The sequence below is a fragment of the Danio rerio genome, chromosome 8 (genome assembly GCF_049306965.1).
Source record: "Danio rerio strain Tuebingen ecotype United States chromosome 8, GRCz12tu, whole genome shotgun sequence".
Lineage (NCBI taxonomy): Eukaryota > Metazoa > Chordata > Actinopteri > Cypriniformes > Danionidae > Danio > Danio rerio.
The window spans coordinates 40,189,371-40,206,910 of record NC_133183.1 but is presented as its reverse complement, the minus strand read 5'-3'; the positions used below and the strand labels follow the sequence as shown (position 1 = coordinate 40,206,910).

At 36.0% G+C, this 17,540-nt stretch overlaps 2 protein-coding genes across 4 annotated transcripts; both read left to right on the top strand.

Annotated features, from left to right (window-relative positions):
* Window positions 1-3,342, top strand: LOC141375867 (E3 ubiquitin-protein ligase RBBP6-like). Of its 3 annotated transcripts, XM_073910870.1 has the most exons (6): window positions 1-1,904; window positions 2,098-2,194; window positions 2,298-2,373; window positions 2,520-2,608; window positions 2,848-2,987; window positions 3,083-3,342. In XM_073910870.1, exons 1-5 carry the CDS (start codon window positions 1,745-1,747, stop codon window positions 2,945-2,947), a joined length of 522 nt encoding a protein of 173 aa, XP_073766971.1. In that variant the 5' UTR covers window positions 1-1,744; the 3' UTR covers window positions 2,948-2,987; window positions 3,083-3,342. The 3 variants fall into 3 exon arrangements, with proteins under 3 accessions (XP_073766971.1, XP_073766970.1, XP_073766972.1); XM_073910869.1 differs by lacking the exon at window positions 2,520-2,608 and having other exon boundaries at window positions 1,542-1,904; XM_073910871.1 differs by lacking the exons at window positions 1-1,904; window positions 2,098-2,194; window positions 2,298-2,373; window positions 2,520-2,608 and adding an exon at window positions 2,616-2,745.
* Window positions 3,343-7,236: 3,894 nt separating this feature from the next.
* On the top strand, window positions 7,237-17,502 carry hpdb (4-hydroxyphenylpyruvate dioxygenase b). Its single transcript, NM_001003742.1, is given in 14 exon segments — window positions 7,237-7,282; window positions 7,369-7,395; window positions 7,562-7,624; window positions 8,918-9,022; window positions 9,138-9,180; window positions 9,264-9,346; window positions 9,434-9,523; window positions 10,473-10,576; window positions 13,267-13,344; window positions 15,125-15,287; window positions 15,375-15,446; window positions 16,456-16,578; window positions 16,746-16,862; window positions 16,995-17,502. Coding segments are annotated over 14 exon segments (1,182 nt in total). The 5' UTR covers window positions 7,237-7,279; the 3' UTR covers window positions 17,106-17,502.
* Window positions 17,503-17,540: the final 38 nt, after the last annotated feature.

The following is a 17,540-nucleotide window of genomic DNA, read 5'->3' as shown; positions in this document are numbered from 1 at the left end:
ACGGAAGACAACTGTGGTATAAAAGGATGTGTCTCTGAAGGAGAGTTTTGAGAACTGTACCTCTCCTGCGCAGTGTATTGCTTTTGGTTTCTTTCCTGCTTGAGCAAATAAAACTTGTAATTTTTGACAGATTGACTCCGAACCCATTTTTGAACATGCACTGGACCCTTTGAAGTCCAACAACGTCAGTCTTTAATGTCAGGTGATCCTTCAAATGTCAGTGTAAATTGTTGAGTGTACCATTAGTGCTCAGTCGTGTTTTTCATAGTTACCAGTGCCGATGGAGTTTTTTTTTTTAGAGCGTCATATTCTGCTGGAAAAGTTTCATTTTAATGGTAATATGCCATGAGCGGAGGTGTATGAGTAACTTCACAAGTTGACCATAGTCTAGACCGATGACATGCTCATCTACTCCCAGAACCTGGCAGAACGAAATGTTGCAGCTCGTCCGGTCTTCAATGATGAGCCCAAAAGAGGCCACTTCACAGAGCCGGCCCAAGGCTTAAGAGAACTGAGAGGCAGGACAAGATGGCGGGCTGGACTTGGTTAACTTTAGATTTTACACAAATCTCATTGTTTTGTTTTTCACCTAAAATAGTAATTAAAACATCCAAGATGTGTTTTGCCTCATCAAAATGTGGAATTTGATCAGCAAACTACTCATTCTAAGACAACTATGCCTTGGGCTAAATGACTTGGCTTCAAGTACGATGCCACACGATTCAGAAATGAAGGTACAGACTGCACAAACAGATAAACGACATGATGCATCTCATTTCACCACAACTAAAGGCAGCGACAAAAAAAAGTCAAGCTCTCACGATGATGACATTTCTCATGCAACCCTTTAGCAAGCCTACATAGTATTTATGCCTAAAAGTCACTGCATGGGTAAATAAGAAACAAGCAACACACACACACACATATATATATATATATATATATATATCCATGGGCCACTGTAAAGTAATATGGTTCTGTCATAACGTTTTGAATGAAAATCTGCATTTGGATAAGACACCTTTAGTATAGTTTTGATTTTAAGGCATAATAAAGATCAAATGCAAGTACGAGTGGATTTACATTGAAAATTTCAAACGCATCAAGAAAACCATGTGCTAAGGAAATTTCAAACCATTTGGAACGCACAGAGACGAGCTTTTGTGCAAAAATGAACTTAAAGGTGCCTTTAAAAAAGTGTCAAAGTACTTTTGAAAACAAAAAAGCAAACCCCCAATAGGTGGCAGCAAGAGGCCGCTTTATTTGAGTAAAGCATTGAACGATTCATTCAGCCAAAGAAGCCAATAGGATGAACGGACAGTTGAATCAATCCCTGAATCATCGACTCACCCGAGTCTTCTTGGCGAAGGCCTGAATCGTTCGTGCAGGGAAACGTCGCTGTGTATTATTCAGAGATGGCCAACTGTTCTGCTGTTTATTTTATTATACTTATCGCAATGATTTTACTACTACTATCAATAAAATTAATATTAATAATGATAATATTGCCGGAAGTTGTACAGCGCATGCGTCACGTGTTCATCATCAGCATCCATGACAACCGTCCTGTGGGTGTTGTTTGAATCTCGCTGTGTCGATTGGCATCTGATCTCTGCGTCCTCCGTGACAATTTTTCCAGATTATCGATATTATTGATCGTTGGATACGTCGATTGATCGCCTGCTGTTCCCATCACTCAGGTTTGACCCTTTTTATTACGCTGTGCTTTGTGTTTGTGTTCAGTATGTCTTGTGTTCACTACAGGTTCCAGAGTCGACTCACCTACGACTCGCTCCAGTTTGAAGGCCTCAACATCAGCGCGGGGGAGCTGAAGCGGCAGATCATGAGGAGCAAGAGGCTGAAGTTCTGCCAGCTGAAGATCAGCAACGCCCAGACTGATGAAGGTGAGTTGAGGAAAAGACACTTCAACTGTTCTACGCTAACATTAGATGCGTTACATCAGACACTTCTGGAAGCTGTAAGGTGGTGCTGATGCTGACATGTAGGGATGTTTTGGCTGTTTTAAAAGGCTAATGGCTCTCAAAGTATACCGTGCTCCATAATTATGTGCTGATTCTGATTTTATTTTGCTGTCAGAATACACAGATGATGCTCTCATCCCTAAAAACACGTCGGTCATCATCAGACGGATCCCTGCGGCGGGACTGAAGTCCTCAAACAGAAGATTTGTTGGGTAAGTGCTGTGAAATGAGCACACGCGTCCTCTGTTAGATGTTATATGAAGACTCCTGGTCTGTCCCTGGTGTTTTAGTCACACAAGCTCCTTTGTTTTGCAGACATCAAGCTGGACGCTGGCGTGAACCTTCACCTAGAGCTGATCCTTCACTCCTCTCACTGGAGCAGTTGTTGAAGGTATTGAACAAATGAATAGCACAATAGCAAAACGCAATGTAAAGCACACAATATACGCACACGCACTCAGCTTCTTAGGGAGATTTGAGATTGTTTGAAGGGTTGAGGGTGAAAAAGATTCAAATGTGCAAATGCCTGTGAAACAGACTGAGAATCTGGCTGAGGCAAAGGCGTCAGAGGAGGACAAGCTGAAAGCGGTGATGTACCAGTCCAGCCTGTGCTACTACTCCAGCAGGTGAGCGTTCAGACACTGACAGGTTTGCTTTGTGAGAGATGTCTGAGCTGATTCTCATGGTTCTGATGTTCACTAGTGAAGCCATGAGGCTGCTTGGGATCCCGGGACACCACATTAGGCACTGCCCCACTAATGTGGTAACTGGGTTTTCCAAGCTCACGGTTGCTGTGAACTTGAGCTCTTGTCCTCATCAGTCAGATTGTTTGCTCCGAGTTTGACTGTCACTCCTCAATTCACAGGGCAGCCGCTCCGCGCCGCACAAGCGCATCCGGAAGAGCACAGGGATTCCCCGCAGCTTCCTGTTGGAGGTGGACGACCCAGACCGAAAGGGAGTCATGATAGACGGCAGCGGCAGATACGTCATTCCCATCATAGACGCGTGAGTAAACTGTACTTGGCATAGCCGCATGTTCTAGTGTTTGTCCAAATCTCACATGATGTCTGCTTGTGTGTGTTTGCGCTCGATCTGTTCAGTGAGGCCTATGCTGCTGAGAAGAGAAAGAGGCCGTCCTTCTCCTGCCAGACCGAGCCTTTGCCCTCCTCGTCCTCAGCAGGTGCGGCATCTTCGGTCCGGGACGCCGGAGGGAAACGGTCCCGCTCCCCATCTTCACCAGAGACGCGCGGCGACCAGAAGAGACCACGTCGCTGAGAGACCTTCATCCAAGAGACCTGGAGCCGACGTGTAAATATTGTACATAGTTTATTAATAAAAGATAATAAAGATTATAGCCGCATGAACTGTGTGGACTGGTTAACCTTCACTCCAGCAGTGCAACACACACATACACACACACACACACACACACGAATGAATTCATAAACACAATATCATGAAGTTTTGCTTTAATTTAGGAAAAGAGAAACTCTTCTGGGCTAAAATCTGATGGGTTTTTTTCAGCGTTCTTACTTCATTCTTTAATGTCAGGTGATCCTTCAAATGTCAGTGTAAAGTGTTGAGTACACTATTAGTGCTCAGTCGTGTTTTTCATAGTTACCAGTGCCGATGGAGTTTTTTGAAGCGTCATATTCTGCTGGAAACGTTTCATTTGAATGGTAATGTCCCATAAGCGGAGGTCTTGTGAGTAACTTCACAAGTCGGTCAAAGTCTACACTGGTAACAAGCTCATCTACTCCCAGAACCTGCTACTCTCTACCTACACGTTGTCAGCTGATGTTTCAAAACCTCAACACTCGCATACAGAACAGCCTCAGCGTCTGCACCTCTTATCGGCACTAGCTGCAAGTCTACACCCCCTCTGTCCAGAAGTGAGCACAGCCTCTTGGTACCATCCCAGCAAGCATTTTTTTGGGGTGTTTAAAGGTGCCAACTGACCATCAAAAGTAAAAATGACTCATTTTATCTCATCCCAACAGGGAAACCACCAACAATAAAGAATGAGTTACTATCTGGTGTCATGGCTTTGCAATTAAAACAAGTTTAGTTATAATGGAGGTCATTGGGGGCAAAAACAGCCACTTGAACAATATGAACAATACATAAGGGTTAAAAGTCTAATAGACGGCTTGGTTAAAACCAGGCTAAATCTAGGCTGTCAGTGAGTGTGCACCCCTAACCCCGCCTCTCACAGTGACCTCACTAGCTCCGCTGAGTGCTTTGTGTCTCAGATTGCATGCAAGTCTGCAGCCAGATACTGCTGGAAGCTAGTCATCAAATACACAGGAACGAATGACTACACGTGTCAATCTGTCTATTAAACTATCTAATCTGTCTAGTCAGTCTTTTATTATCTTTTATATGCAAAATATTCATTCATAAAAACATATGTATATATGAACACTGGGTCAAATAGGGTCCGTGCATTTTAAATCTAATAACAAAAATAACCCAATGTTGGTTTTGTCCATATTTAAATGAACGTGTGTAAACGCACGCTTTGATCAAACCTTTTATTCCCCTTGATGATATTGTGCTTTTTTTCCCCCTCAATGCCCTCCAAAGTTTCAATGTTTGGCCGTGTCTGCCATATCTGTTTTGTTTAAAAAAAAAGGAAAAAAGGAAAAAAAAAAGATTTTTCGTTATTAAGTGGCTTTATACACTGCAAAAGTGATAGCAAATATGTTGTTGCTAGTCCAAATAAATTCTTAAATCAAGAATCAATTATTTCTTCAAACAAGACACTATGTTTTGCTTGTCTAGAAATTGCTTTTTGATTTAGAATTTTTTAAATATTTGGGCTAGAAACAACATAAAAAAAATCTAAGAAAGAAAAGCGTTTTACCAGTGTATTAAGTATAAAAGCATCTGCCAAAAGAATAAATGTAAATGCAAATATGTAATTTACATCACTTCTCACATAACTGTCCAGAGTATCCACACGGTTCTCAAAGTCTCTTAATGAAGTCCCTAGTGAATTAAAAACATTTTGCAAGCTGGTTGAAAGGTGGGAATGGGGCTATTACAGCAAACGTGGTTTACCATAATGCTGCATTTTTTTGTTGAAGGGGAGTGACAGGGGGTGGCTGAAGTTTAGCCGTCAGTATGACTCTGCAGTTCTTTAGAAATGTTTCTTCAGAAGTTCTTCATAAAAAACAAATAAATGATGAAATATGAAATATTTATTTGGTCTGATGATATTTAAATGGTTCAAATTTTAAACACTGAATTTCTGTACACCATAAAACAGCTATAAGGTCTTATAAAATGCTGGAACCTGCAAAAAGTTGAATAATCATTTTTGCTTGGATTTACACCACTCTCTGAAATAAAGATATACGCGAGCTGTCACTGGCGTGGTACCTTTTCAAAAGGAACATATTTGTAATTGAAGGGTTCATTTTGGTTACTCAAAAGTAAATATTAGTACCTAAACATTTTAGGAGGAACACTTCTGCACTTTTTTGCACTACCTTGAGGTATTAATATGGACCTTTACCTGTAGAAAAGGTACCACCCCAGTAACCGCTTGCATACCTTTATTTCTGAGAATGCACATCTGCAAAATCATACAATGTTAAATCAAGAGTATTTTCACTCACAAAAAATAGGCAACGTTAAAAACATTCAGAAACCTACTTTTAGAATGGACAAACTTTACTAATACACAAATTAAAAATCTGAGTCAGGTTTGGGCCAACTAAAAATATAGCAGTTTAAATAAAAGTAACATTTTGAAGAGAGAAACTGGCTGAACTAGTTAGGCTAATAAGCGATAAAGCTCCCATTTTACAGTGTAGACATTAATGCTGAGAAACTTTTAAACAATTAAAAGAAATGCATAAATAAAAAATCTGTCAATTTAACAGAGGTTTGTTTAACCTCTAACCTCAAACTTTTAGCTGACAGATGCGTATCAGTCTTCATGCATCAGAACTAATTTTTTTTAAGTTTAAAGTTTTATTATTGATTTTAAAACGAGTTAACAATAGATTGCATAAACATAGAATAACTTTAAACAAAAATACAGAGCTGGTGTTACAATCTGCATAATACATTTTAAAGAAAACAGAAAATTAAAAAAAAAAAAAACATATAGTAAAAAAAGAAAGAAAGAAAGAATAAAAACGGCAAAATGATTTAAGGTTATACACTGAAAGCTCAAGATTTTTAGTTTTTTATGCCCATTAAAGACAAAACATATTACAAATAGCCAGAATTGGAGTCTTTTTCAAAAATAAACACTTGTGAGTAAAAAGCCATGAATGCAAAGATTTAGAGTTGTAATAAAAGAAAATGATGTCAAATGATTTAAACAAATTTCAACATTTGTCTTTTTTGAGAGAGATTTACAAAATACACATTTGTTTTCAATATCTAGCATATAGACATCAGAACTATAGCATGCAGACTCTCACTGAAGACTGCAAGCCCAACTCAACGAGCCAATGGAGTTGAAGGAACCGAGTGCCTCCTCTTTTGCATGCAGACAAACAGCAAACAGCAAAAAACAAAACTAAAAAAAAAACACAGCAATTAGTTACAGTATAAAACAGGCACATGTTCAGCGATCAATTATCATTATGGGTAAACCTATATTTAGTTTGGAGTTTTGGACTTATCCTTATTTGAAGACTGTATTATTCTAAAAAAATTATAATAATATGAGGGGGGGGGGTGTTTAAATTTATAAATAATACCTCCTTAATTAATACCTTGAACCTTAATACAAAATGTGTGGGTGGGTCCTTTAAATGGTGGATATGTAGTTTACACAAATATGTATATTGAATACTAACAGTCATAATAAAAATATTTTTTAAGTTAATATAAATACAAAATTGACCGCCCCTATAATGGTTGACACTTTAAATGTTCAATGGATATTTTTTCTTATAAAATATGTGTTTTTAACTATACATAGTTTAAATGTAAGTCGGATTAAAGCCTATTTCTAGTGGCTTTTTTAATTAATGAGCTGTCATTAAATTAAACTTATATATTTGATTCAATAAGCCTTGCTGTGTGCATATATGGTCTTCTACACAAACTACTACTACTACTACAAAAAAAAAAAAAAAAAAAAAAACTCAATCTCAGTGGTCAATGTAGATTTCGCACACTGAGCATAACTAGCCTATATGGGAGCACCATGAGCACTTGAGCCTCTGGGCGGAGCCTCATTCAGAACTACAAATTCACATCTGCAGCATCTGCACTCACCTCTCCTCATTTCTGCACTCACTCAAGAAGAAGCCTGCAAAAACCACTACAACATGGTAAGGCACTGGATTTTATTTTAAATGAACAGTTTTATTTGCAAACTGACCAAAGAAACCTAAATCTATCCTATCTTTTCTTCCAGACATCGTACATTGACAAAGGAGAAAAGGTAAGCTATAATGTCATGATTTTTATTAATTTGTCTAAATGAAAATGTTTTTTCTCTCTATTTGTGAGAGAAACTTTACTTACTTGCAAACTCCATCATTTAAATTTAAGATTAACTTGAGAATAAGAATATACTTAAAAAGTTATATTTGTATGCACCCCAACAGCACGAGGAAGGCAAATTCATCTGCTTTGACCACATCACTTTCTGGGTTGGAAATGCCAAACAGGTAATTCTTAAACAACATATGTTTGTAGGATCTGTTTGTTTGAATGTTAGAGGAGTTGTTCTGTAGGGAGATGCTATTGGCTCTTTTCAGGGGTGGGAGAAAAACACCATCCTCTCCACTTACTAATTTGTTCCATATTGAGACTTTTATCGGCAATACTTTGATATCACCAGTAGATGGGGCAATTATCAAACTGTAGATCTACTAACGGGGGAAGAAAAAAAATGAAAGATGTCTGGGTCAAAGAGAAATTTTAGCATTTTGTTTCTGCATTATTACATTGATAGACAGAATAAAAAAAAATCTAAAAGGGCAAAATAAAATGTGAAATTATGGGATTAATAATATTAATTCACATAATTAACAGATAGCAGAAACCAAATGTCAAATTTAATGTTTCAAATTATGCACAAATGAAACAACATGTTTATAATGACATCTGTGTGTTCAAATATGTGAACCTACAACACAAAAACAGTCCTGTGTGTTTTTTATACATCATCAGATGTAAACCATGTGGTTTGTAGGAATATAGGATAATATTTGGCTGATATAGAACTATTTGAAAATCTGGTATGCGATGGTTTCAAAATATTGAGATTTGAGAATTGAGATTTCTTAGCAATGCATGATACTAATCAAAATGTTCGGATACATTTGAGAAAGGAAATTTATAAAATATCTTTATGGAAGATGATATAAACTTAATGTTATAATGATTTTTGGCAGAAAATACAAATTTCCTCAAATATAATATAATCGTGCATGTGTGTATTTTTATATGCATAATGATTTTACATCTTTTATTTTGCATGCATTAAATCATGATTCATTTTTGCTCAGCACTAATATTGTATATACATACTCAGTTTCATTATCATTTAAATGATTTAAAACACTTTCCTGCAAATTGGCTTGAAGGCAAAGTGTATAGATTTAAAATGACAGTTACAGTAAGTAATTATTTGGAAGCTAAAATATGTCTCCTCAAACAGAGTCTTTACATATTAATTGACAATATTGTTTGGTGTATAAATTGCTGTTACACTGAGTGAAATTTCAGGGGGTGGTCTCCTGTGCATCATGGTAAAATGTATGAAAGCTAGCTATTATTTATGCTTAGGAAAAACAATATATAGTTTCACTTTTAAAGAATAAGTGAATAATTTCATTTGAACGTTCAAAATGTAAAGTTTGGATATAATTAAAATACAAATAATATTATTTTATTACTTAAAGTTGAAATCCCACCATCCTGCTGTCCTCTTTGTTTTCTTCTCTGTTCTACCTCAGGCAGCATCTTATTACTGTAATAAACTGGGTTTTGAGCCATTGGCGTATCGTGGGCTGGAGACGGGCAGTCGTGATGTTGTGTCTCATGCTGTCAAACAGGGCAAGGTGAGAGATTTCGTCATCGTTCTTGTCTGTCCCCTTTATACTTGAAGAAAGAGAACAGTCAGTTCAGTCAGAATAATAAAAAGTCATTGACTGGTCTGTTTTCTATTACCTGTAGATTATTTATGTCTTCACTTCTGCCTTGAATCCTGGTAATAAAGGTAAGGCTGATAAACTGATATTTTTGGGTTTTATCATTAAAACCACATTTGTTATAAAATATTATGTTGCTTTTCATGAACAGAGATGGGAGATCACCTGGTGAAACATGGCGATGGTGTTAAAGATGTTGCTTTCACTGTTGAGAACTGTGACTTCCTGGTAGAGGTGAATGATCATTATTATTAATACAGTTTAAAATCACTGGGGATTATTTGTAATAATCAGCATTTGTTTGATTAATTTTGTCGGTAGAAAGCAAGAGAACGAGGTGCCATCATCATTAAAGAGTCTCATGCTGTGGAGGATAAGTTTGGAAGGGTGAAAATGGCAGTGGTACAGACAGTATGTATTATCTTTGAAAATATGTATTATTTATTTAGCAGAGGTTCAATACATAAATAAAGATAGCAATTAAACTAACTTAATGGGTGACATTAAATAAATGTACAATTTTACAATGAATAATTTTGAAAAATATGAAAAAATATGGTCCCACTTTATATTAAGTGTCCTTAACATGTACTTGCATCAAAAAAAATAAATAAAAAAAATTAATAAATACAATGTACTTACTTTGTTCATAATGTATTTGAGAACACGTGGTGCTCTTGAGTTGGGATAGGGGTTGGGTTATGGACAGGTTTGGTGGTGTGGGTAGGTTTAGGGGTGGGTTAAGGTGTAGGGAATGGTCAGCAGTGTATTTACAAATGCAATTATAGAAGTTAATTACAAATGTAATTACATACAGGTTTTTAAGCAAGCATAAGTACTAAGTAAATACATGTATTTACACAATAAGTACATTGTAACAAACTATAAGTTCCTGTGTAAGTACAAATTAGTTAAGGCCACTTAATATAAAGTGGGACCAAAAATATGAATTATATATTTTTAATAATTTTAACTTTATTCTTTTAAATATAAGTAACACTTTTGTAATACTTTTATATGTATTAACAAATGATAACACTACTAGCACACTACTAACACTACTAGGTAAATAAACAACTAATCAACTGCTTATTAATAGTTAGTAAGGTACTAGTTGGGTTTAGGTTTTGGGTAGGATTAGATAAATGACATTTAAAACTTCTAATGAACAGTTAATATCTTAATAATAGGCAGGTAATAAGCTAGTGGTTTAATTGTGATTAAAAAAGTTAACAAAACCTATCAATTATTAATGGTTATTCCACCAAATATTGATTTCCTAACTTTTAAAATCATATTTATTCTATACTTTTTAAAAAAATACTTCATCTCTGATCGTTTTTTGTTTGTTTTTTTGCAGTATGGTGATACCACTCATACTTTTGTAGAGCGGACAGGATATAATGGTCTCTTTCTCCCAGGATTCCATGCTCCCCTGTTCTGTGATCCTTTCCTGGCCAAACTGTGAGTGGTGTGTTCAGAATGTGTGATCATTTATGAAAATTTTTCAATTTTGTACACAATTGTCTAGAAGAAAAATTGAGTTCACACCACTAGAATAACTGCAGCACCATAGAGGAACGAGATACACCGTATACATATTTAAGAATTTTTTTTTTACAAATCTGCAGCATGTGCTTAAATTGTCAGCTCACCCAAAAATGTTAATTGTGTTATTAATTACTCACAATCAATTGTTCCAAATCCCCAAGTCCTTTATTCAACTTCTGAACACAAATGAAGATATGCAGGTGAAATCAAAGAGCTCCCTCATCCTCCCTATATGGGGTGTCTGCAGACTTGCATCCAGGCACAGCAACAGGGGCAAATATATAGGGTGGATGGAGGTGACGTGTCCCCACCAATATCCACCGACCATAGAAATGTCCCCACCAATAATTTAATCATTATTAACCTAATTAACCAAAACTATGGAGACCTAGAAAATGTTAAATCACGTTCATTACTTGAGTTCTCCCGCCCCCAAAATGCATACAGACATTTTGATTGGCTGTGCCTTTCCCTGCTATCATGTGAGAGGCTGAGTGTTTTTATCCCGTGCTAGAGTATGTTGTGTTTGGTGACACACAAGTGAGGATGACGGCAGAAAAATAGGTGAACATAAGATACTTTTTTTCAACGAAAGTGTAAGTCACATACTGTAAATGCAAGTTTTCATAGTATATAGCTTAGAATATAATATACTATATGGCAGACTAATATAGTCTGTGAATAATATGCCCTGAAAACTAACTGCAGAATAAACAGCTAACATTAAAGTACATGATCCCGGCTAGTTCTCTTAATCTCTCAGAATAGCATGTCCAATTTTAGTTGAAACAATTTATCAGAAGAAATACAGCCTGTGTGTAGGCAAAGACACTAATTTTTGCTGGATTATCTTGTCGGATGGTTATCATAACCACACTTTTTGATGTATTAAAAAATATTTCCAACTACTTTGTCAAATTGCTTACCATACTATTTTAAGTATGCATTTAATATAATAATAACAAACTGCCCAGAACATTCAACTTTCCTTAGTCAGAATTTGGCCATTGGAATAATAAAAAAAATCCAAAATAATATTAATAATAATCACATTTTTGGTCTTTCGAACCACCTGAATAATTTGTACAAAGAGAGGATTAATTAGTAATATATTTTAATAGCAGTAAAAAAAAAAAAAAAATATATATATATATATATATATATATATATATATATATATATATATATATATATATATATATATATATATATATATATATATATATATATATATATATATATATATATATAAATTTATTTATATATAGTTTGATTCACCCGTCCCCACCAATGTCAAGAGCAAACCTAGGCCCTTGAACAGAAAAGTTCTTGACTTTTTCAAAGAAAAGCATCCTCAAAATAGACCACATGGCTTCAGTGGTTCAATCTGAATAACATCAAGCTGCAAGAATGCTTTTGTGTGCACACAAAATAAAAATAAAAACTTTACTCAGAAGTTTCTTCTCCTCAGTGTCAGTATATTGTGCATGTTCATGACAGAGCTGTGCTCTTTATGGTTGATTTTGGTATGTGACTTATACCAAAGTCCCTCACTTGGCGACCATCTTTGAAACGCATCTCGGGCAGTATGCTCGGGGATTCTGTCTGAATGGGGACACATCAAATTCTACAACATTGTTTGCCAAGCTTACGATTACATTACATATTTGGAATCACCAATGAAGTTAAGCAACAGCTGTCTCATAGTTTTCGGTTTTAAACATTCGAATCAAACAAAATCTGCATCAGGTTGCCCAAGCTAAGGCACATGCACACACGAAAAGAAAGAGATCACGACACCAACCTCATTTATGGCCTTCTTACACATTATCATCCTCTGGATAATGGTCATCAGATTGCTCTGATGATCATTAGTAATTCACAACTTAGTCTTGATGGCGAATCTCTTTGTTTACAAATTTGTGGGCGTTTGAGTAGTTTCTTCTGTCATGTGATGTGGATTTTACAGGACGGACTGCACTTCGTGTTCATTTCATGCAGATTACAAAACCAGAAAACGTTTGTTTTCAAGTGGGTTTGTTTAAATGTCAAGATTTATATGGATATATTTTTTATGTCAGTGAAGCAAGTATTCTAGTGTGTTTGTTGACCACATTAACTGTTGTAAAAACACACGTCTGGTCTGGGCTTCTCCCCCCGAGAACGTCAGTTAATAGCGATTGATGATGGCATTCGCCATATTGACCAGAAGCCTGTGGTGTCTGGGGTACATCAGTGCACAGTACTAATGAACACTCACAAGTTTTCTTATAGCTTCACAATATTCCAGTTTAGCTCTCAGATTTTATTCAAAATATCTTAATGTTTGTTCCAAAGATTATCTAAGGGGACTGGAACGACATGAGGGTAAATAAACAACAACATACTTTTTTCATTTTTAAGTGAACTAACCCTTTAAAATGACCTGAATTTTGTTAATTATTAATATGGATGCTGATATCGTTTGTTAGTTATTAGTACTCTCCATTCTTGGTGTAAGAATCATCCTCATGCTTACATCAAAGCTTTATATTTTAGATCGTGCATGGATGGTTTGTTTTCTACCAGTGTGTTTTCTTTTTAATGTGGCTCTTCTTTTACAGACCAAGCGGAAAGCTGGACTTCATCGACCATGTGGTTGGAAATCAGCCTGACAGTGAGATGGTGCCAATAGTGGAGTGGTAAAAAAAACTTTTCTGAAAACACATTGTTGAACTTTCTTCAGATCTGATCAGTCAGGCAGCATCAGATCTCAGTGCCAGGGTTGTGTAAGACTGAAAAGCATAAAAGAAGCCACAAGAGATACTCGCCTAGAATACAGTGCAAGTCTTTGGGGGGAAACTCCCAATCCATCCCATCCAGTCAGATCCACAGACAGGCCATCCCGAGAGATCAGGCAGCATCTCCATGGTGAGGATGAAGGAAAGAGAGAGACGAAACGTTGGGAGAAAGAGAATAGATGGCAGATGTGCTGCTTGTGTTTTAGTCTATGGAAAGGAGGACTGCATGTTACGCAACAAAACTTTTCAGTAATTATGACTCAGCAAAATGGCTTTTTAAAGGGTCTTCGACACCATCTGGAGATGGTTAAACACAGTGGGGAGGGGGAGAAAGAGGGAGGCGAAGGAATAACTGAATTATCTAAACCAGACCCCATCCCATCGCAAAAAGCTCTTGTGTGTACACTGAAAAAAAATAATAAAATAAATTATATATATATACACACACACACACACACACACACACACACACACACACACACACACACACACACACACACACACACACAGTATATTACCACAAGGTAATCGTTCACTCAAAAATAAGAATGACCTCATTGTTTTGTCTCCCTCAAGTGATTTTAAACTTTTATAATATTTTTGAACACAGAAGAAGATATTTTGAAGCATGCTGGTTGCTGCGACCCTTTAAACTGTACAAAAATGTACCATGTAAGTCAATGGCTACCATCAACCAGCATTTTTTAAAATTCATACTTTTGTGTTCAACAGAAGGAAGAAACTCGAATAGGTTTGCATTAAGTGAAGGGTGAGTACATGATGACAGTTTATTAATTTTTGGGTGAAATATCTCTTTAAGTTATTAAGTCTTTAAAAAAAGAAAATTATGGTTTAAGCAACAACACAAATTTGTTAAATGGATGAGAAAATTATACAGCTTTACGATTCATTTTCTCAGCCTTTTTACATCCCACTAACAGGTCAAGGAAAATCTCATTTCATACTGTGTGTGTGTGTGTATATATATGTTTATTTTTTCCCCTAATTTCTGTTTAACGGAGAGAAGAATTTCTATACAGCTAAAAGTGACATTTAAAAGTTATCGAAAACTATCGAAAACAAATACAGCTTAAAGGGGCTAATAATTTTGATCTTAAAATGGCGTTTAAAAAATTAAAAACTGCTTTTATTCTAAACAAAATAAAACAAATAAGACTTTCTCCAATGTTATCAGACATACTGTGAAAATTTCCTTGCTCTGTTAAACATCATTTGAGAAATATTTAAAAAAGAAAAAAATATATATATTTTTTCACACCTGGATTTGGAGATCCTCTACCATTCCTCCTTGCAGATCCTCTCCAGTTCTGTCAGGTTGGACGGTAAATGTTGGCAGGCAGCCAGGATTCTGCAGAGATACTCAATTGGGTTTAAGTCAGGGTTTTGCTGGGCCGTTCAAAAAGAGTTTATTTGCCAAAACAGATCATTCCTAATTTTTACATTTACATTTTCAGACGAAGATCAACATTGTATAAACATGATTTATGGAAATTACTGAAGGTGGACTGATTTATGTCCATAGGAGAATCTTGAGGGAACCAGCTGTAAATTAGTCTTCAGCTATTTATTTAGCACTGCTATTTACAGATATTCACTTGACACTTGCATTTTGCCAACTGCATCAGAATTAATTATATAATTTGTTTGTGTTTGTATGAAGGTATCAGAGGAACCTGCTGTTCCACAGATTCTGGTCAGTGGATGACAAGCAGTTGCAGACTGAATACAGTGCGCTGCGCTCCATAGTGGTGGCCAACTATGAAGAAACTGTCAAAATGCCAATCAATGAACCAGCCATGGGAAAGCGCAAGTCTCAGATCCAGGCACGTATTACAAACATGACATCTGCTTACAGTCACCTCTTCATGCAGGGATCCATCCGTTCATCCGACCGTCTTTTTATCTTTTAGGAGTATGTGGAGTACTATGGTGGAGCGGGGGTTCAACACATCGCTATGAACACCTCTGACATTATTTCAGCTGTGAGTAAACTACAGACAGATTTCACACTAATGGATTCATTGAGAAGACCCTATTATTCTTAGTGTAAAACCATTTTAAAGAAACACTTTGAAAATAGGCATATTTCTAAGTCCCCTAGAGGTTAACAAATGAGTGAGTTTTACCATTTTTTAAATCCCATTCATCTGCATCATCAAGCATTTTTAGCTTAAATTGCATAAATCATTTAATCGAATTAGGCCATTAGCATCTTGCTAAAAAACATATTTAAAAAAAGGGTTTCAATAATTTTCCTGTAGGGGTTTCCAATAATTTTAATTCAGCCGACAAAATGATATTTCTCAGCACTATTACCTAGTTAACAACCTGGGGACTATTTTCAGTTACTGCATAAAATCATTGCACCTGCTGCAGCCATGATACGGTGGCCTTTTTATTCTACCTATCAGATTATGCTACCAACACTGTATTTGAATGGCTCTGAGGTTGGGATTAGGGATTAGGTAGGTTAGGGCAACTTCATATCACAGTAATCCACATTAAAATTTACACTGGTAGCAAAATCTTATAGTTAGCACATTGCGTCATAATAATGTGCTACCTACTTTTTCAATGGGAGGTAGGACAATCGGACAAGATAGGAGAAATCGACAGAACAATGGCAGCAAAGTTCCTTGATTATTCCTTGAATGAGAGTATAGTTCCTAGCCATATCTGCCTAGAAAATAGCTACTATTTTCTAACGGTTCTAATGGATGCTAATGGTCTAATCCGATTCAATGATTTATGCTAAGCTAAGCTAAAAGAGCACACAGCAGACCCAGAGATCAAATGAATGGATTTAGAAATGGTAAAAACAAACTGTGGTGTTGTGAAATGAGCCAACTTAATAATCTAAAGATTTTTTTTTTTAACTTTAAAAAACATTTTGTGAATGATGGAAAGGTTCCATGATTATTTCACCAATAAAGAATGCTTATTTGTTATGAATGTTAGAATTCTGATTCACTGACACAGGCCTGCTTTTAGATCCGTAACCTAAAGGAACGTGGTATGGAGTTCATGAGTGTTCCTGACACTTACTACCAGCAGCTCAAGGAGAAACTGAAGCTTTCCAAAGTCAGAATCATTGAGGACCTCAACATACTGGAGGTGGGATGAAAGTTCTTCCTGTTAAAATACAATAAAAAGTACAGTATTTTGAAGTAGCTTACTGTCAGTAGTATCTGCTACATTTGAATTGTCTTTATAGCATCTATCAAAAATGTATTTTAAGTGGCAGGTCTGAATGTAAAAATAACATGTTTTATTTTTTACAGGAACTTAAAATCCTGGTGGATTACGATGACAATGGTTACCTGCTCCAGATCTTCACCAAACCAGTGCAGGACAGACCTACTGTGTTTTTAGAAGTCATTCAGAGACACAACCATCAGGTAAGACACATGTCGTTTTTCCCGCAATTGTATCAGAACATGCATTAGCTCAGAAATGTCTCCCTTTATCTTCCTATGTAGAAAGTAAACAATGTATGTAAATAAAAATATGTATTCATCTGTCTCTTTCAGGGTTTTGGGGCTGGAAATTTCAAATCCCTGTTTGAGGCAATTGAAGCTGACCAGAATGCAAGAGGAAACCTCACCATTCTTACACCTAATGGCACAACAGAAACACTCTGAACAAGTGATTCAAAGCATGGTTCTCAAAAACATGCACAGTAAACTTGATAATGATTTACTTTATCAAGCGTGTGCCATTCATAATAATTTGTACCCAAATGTTTCTTGAACTACAGACGTATTTAAACCTTTTTTTTAATAAATGAAACACCATTTCCCCTTGACTCCCATATAAAAACTGATCATGGTTTTATGATAGTAAAGCTGTAGTTTTGCAGTATATTGATTACCATTTGAAGAACCACAAATTTAGTATTTTCTATTTGTAGTAAAATCATGGTTAATTTTTTCAAGAGCTTGTTTAAGCTAATTTCATTGTTTGCATTGTATGACTCCATATCCACTTAATTTGAAAGTCAAGCACAATAAAATACTATTTTTACTTTTAATTTCATCACACATGATGTCTTATTCATCTCAAACTTCGTCACTGGC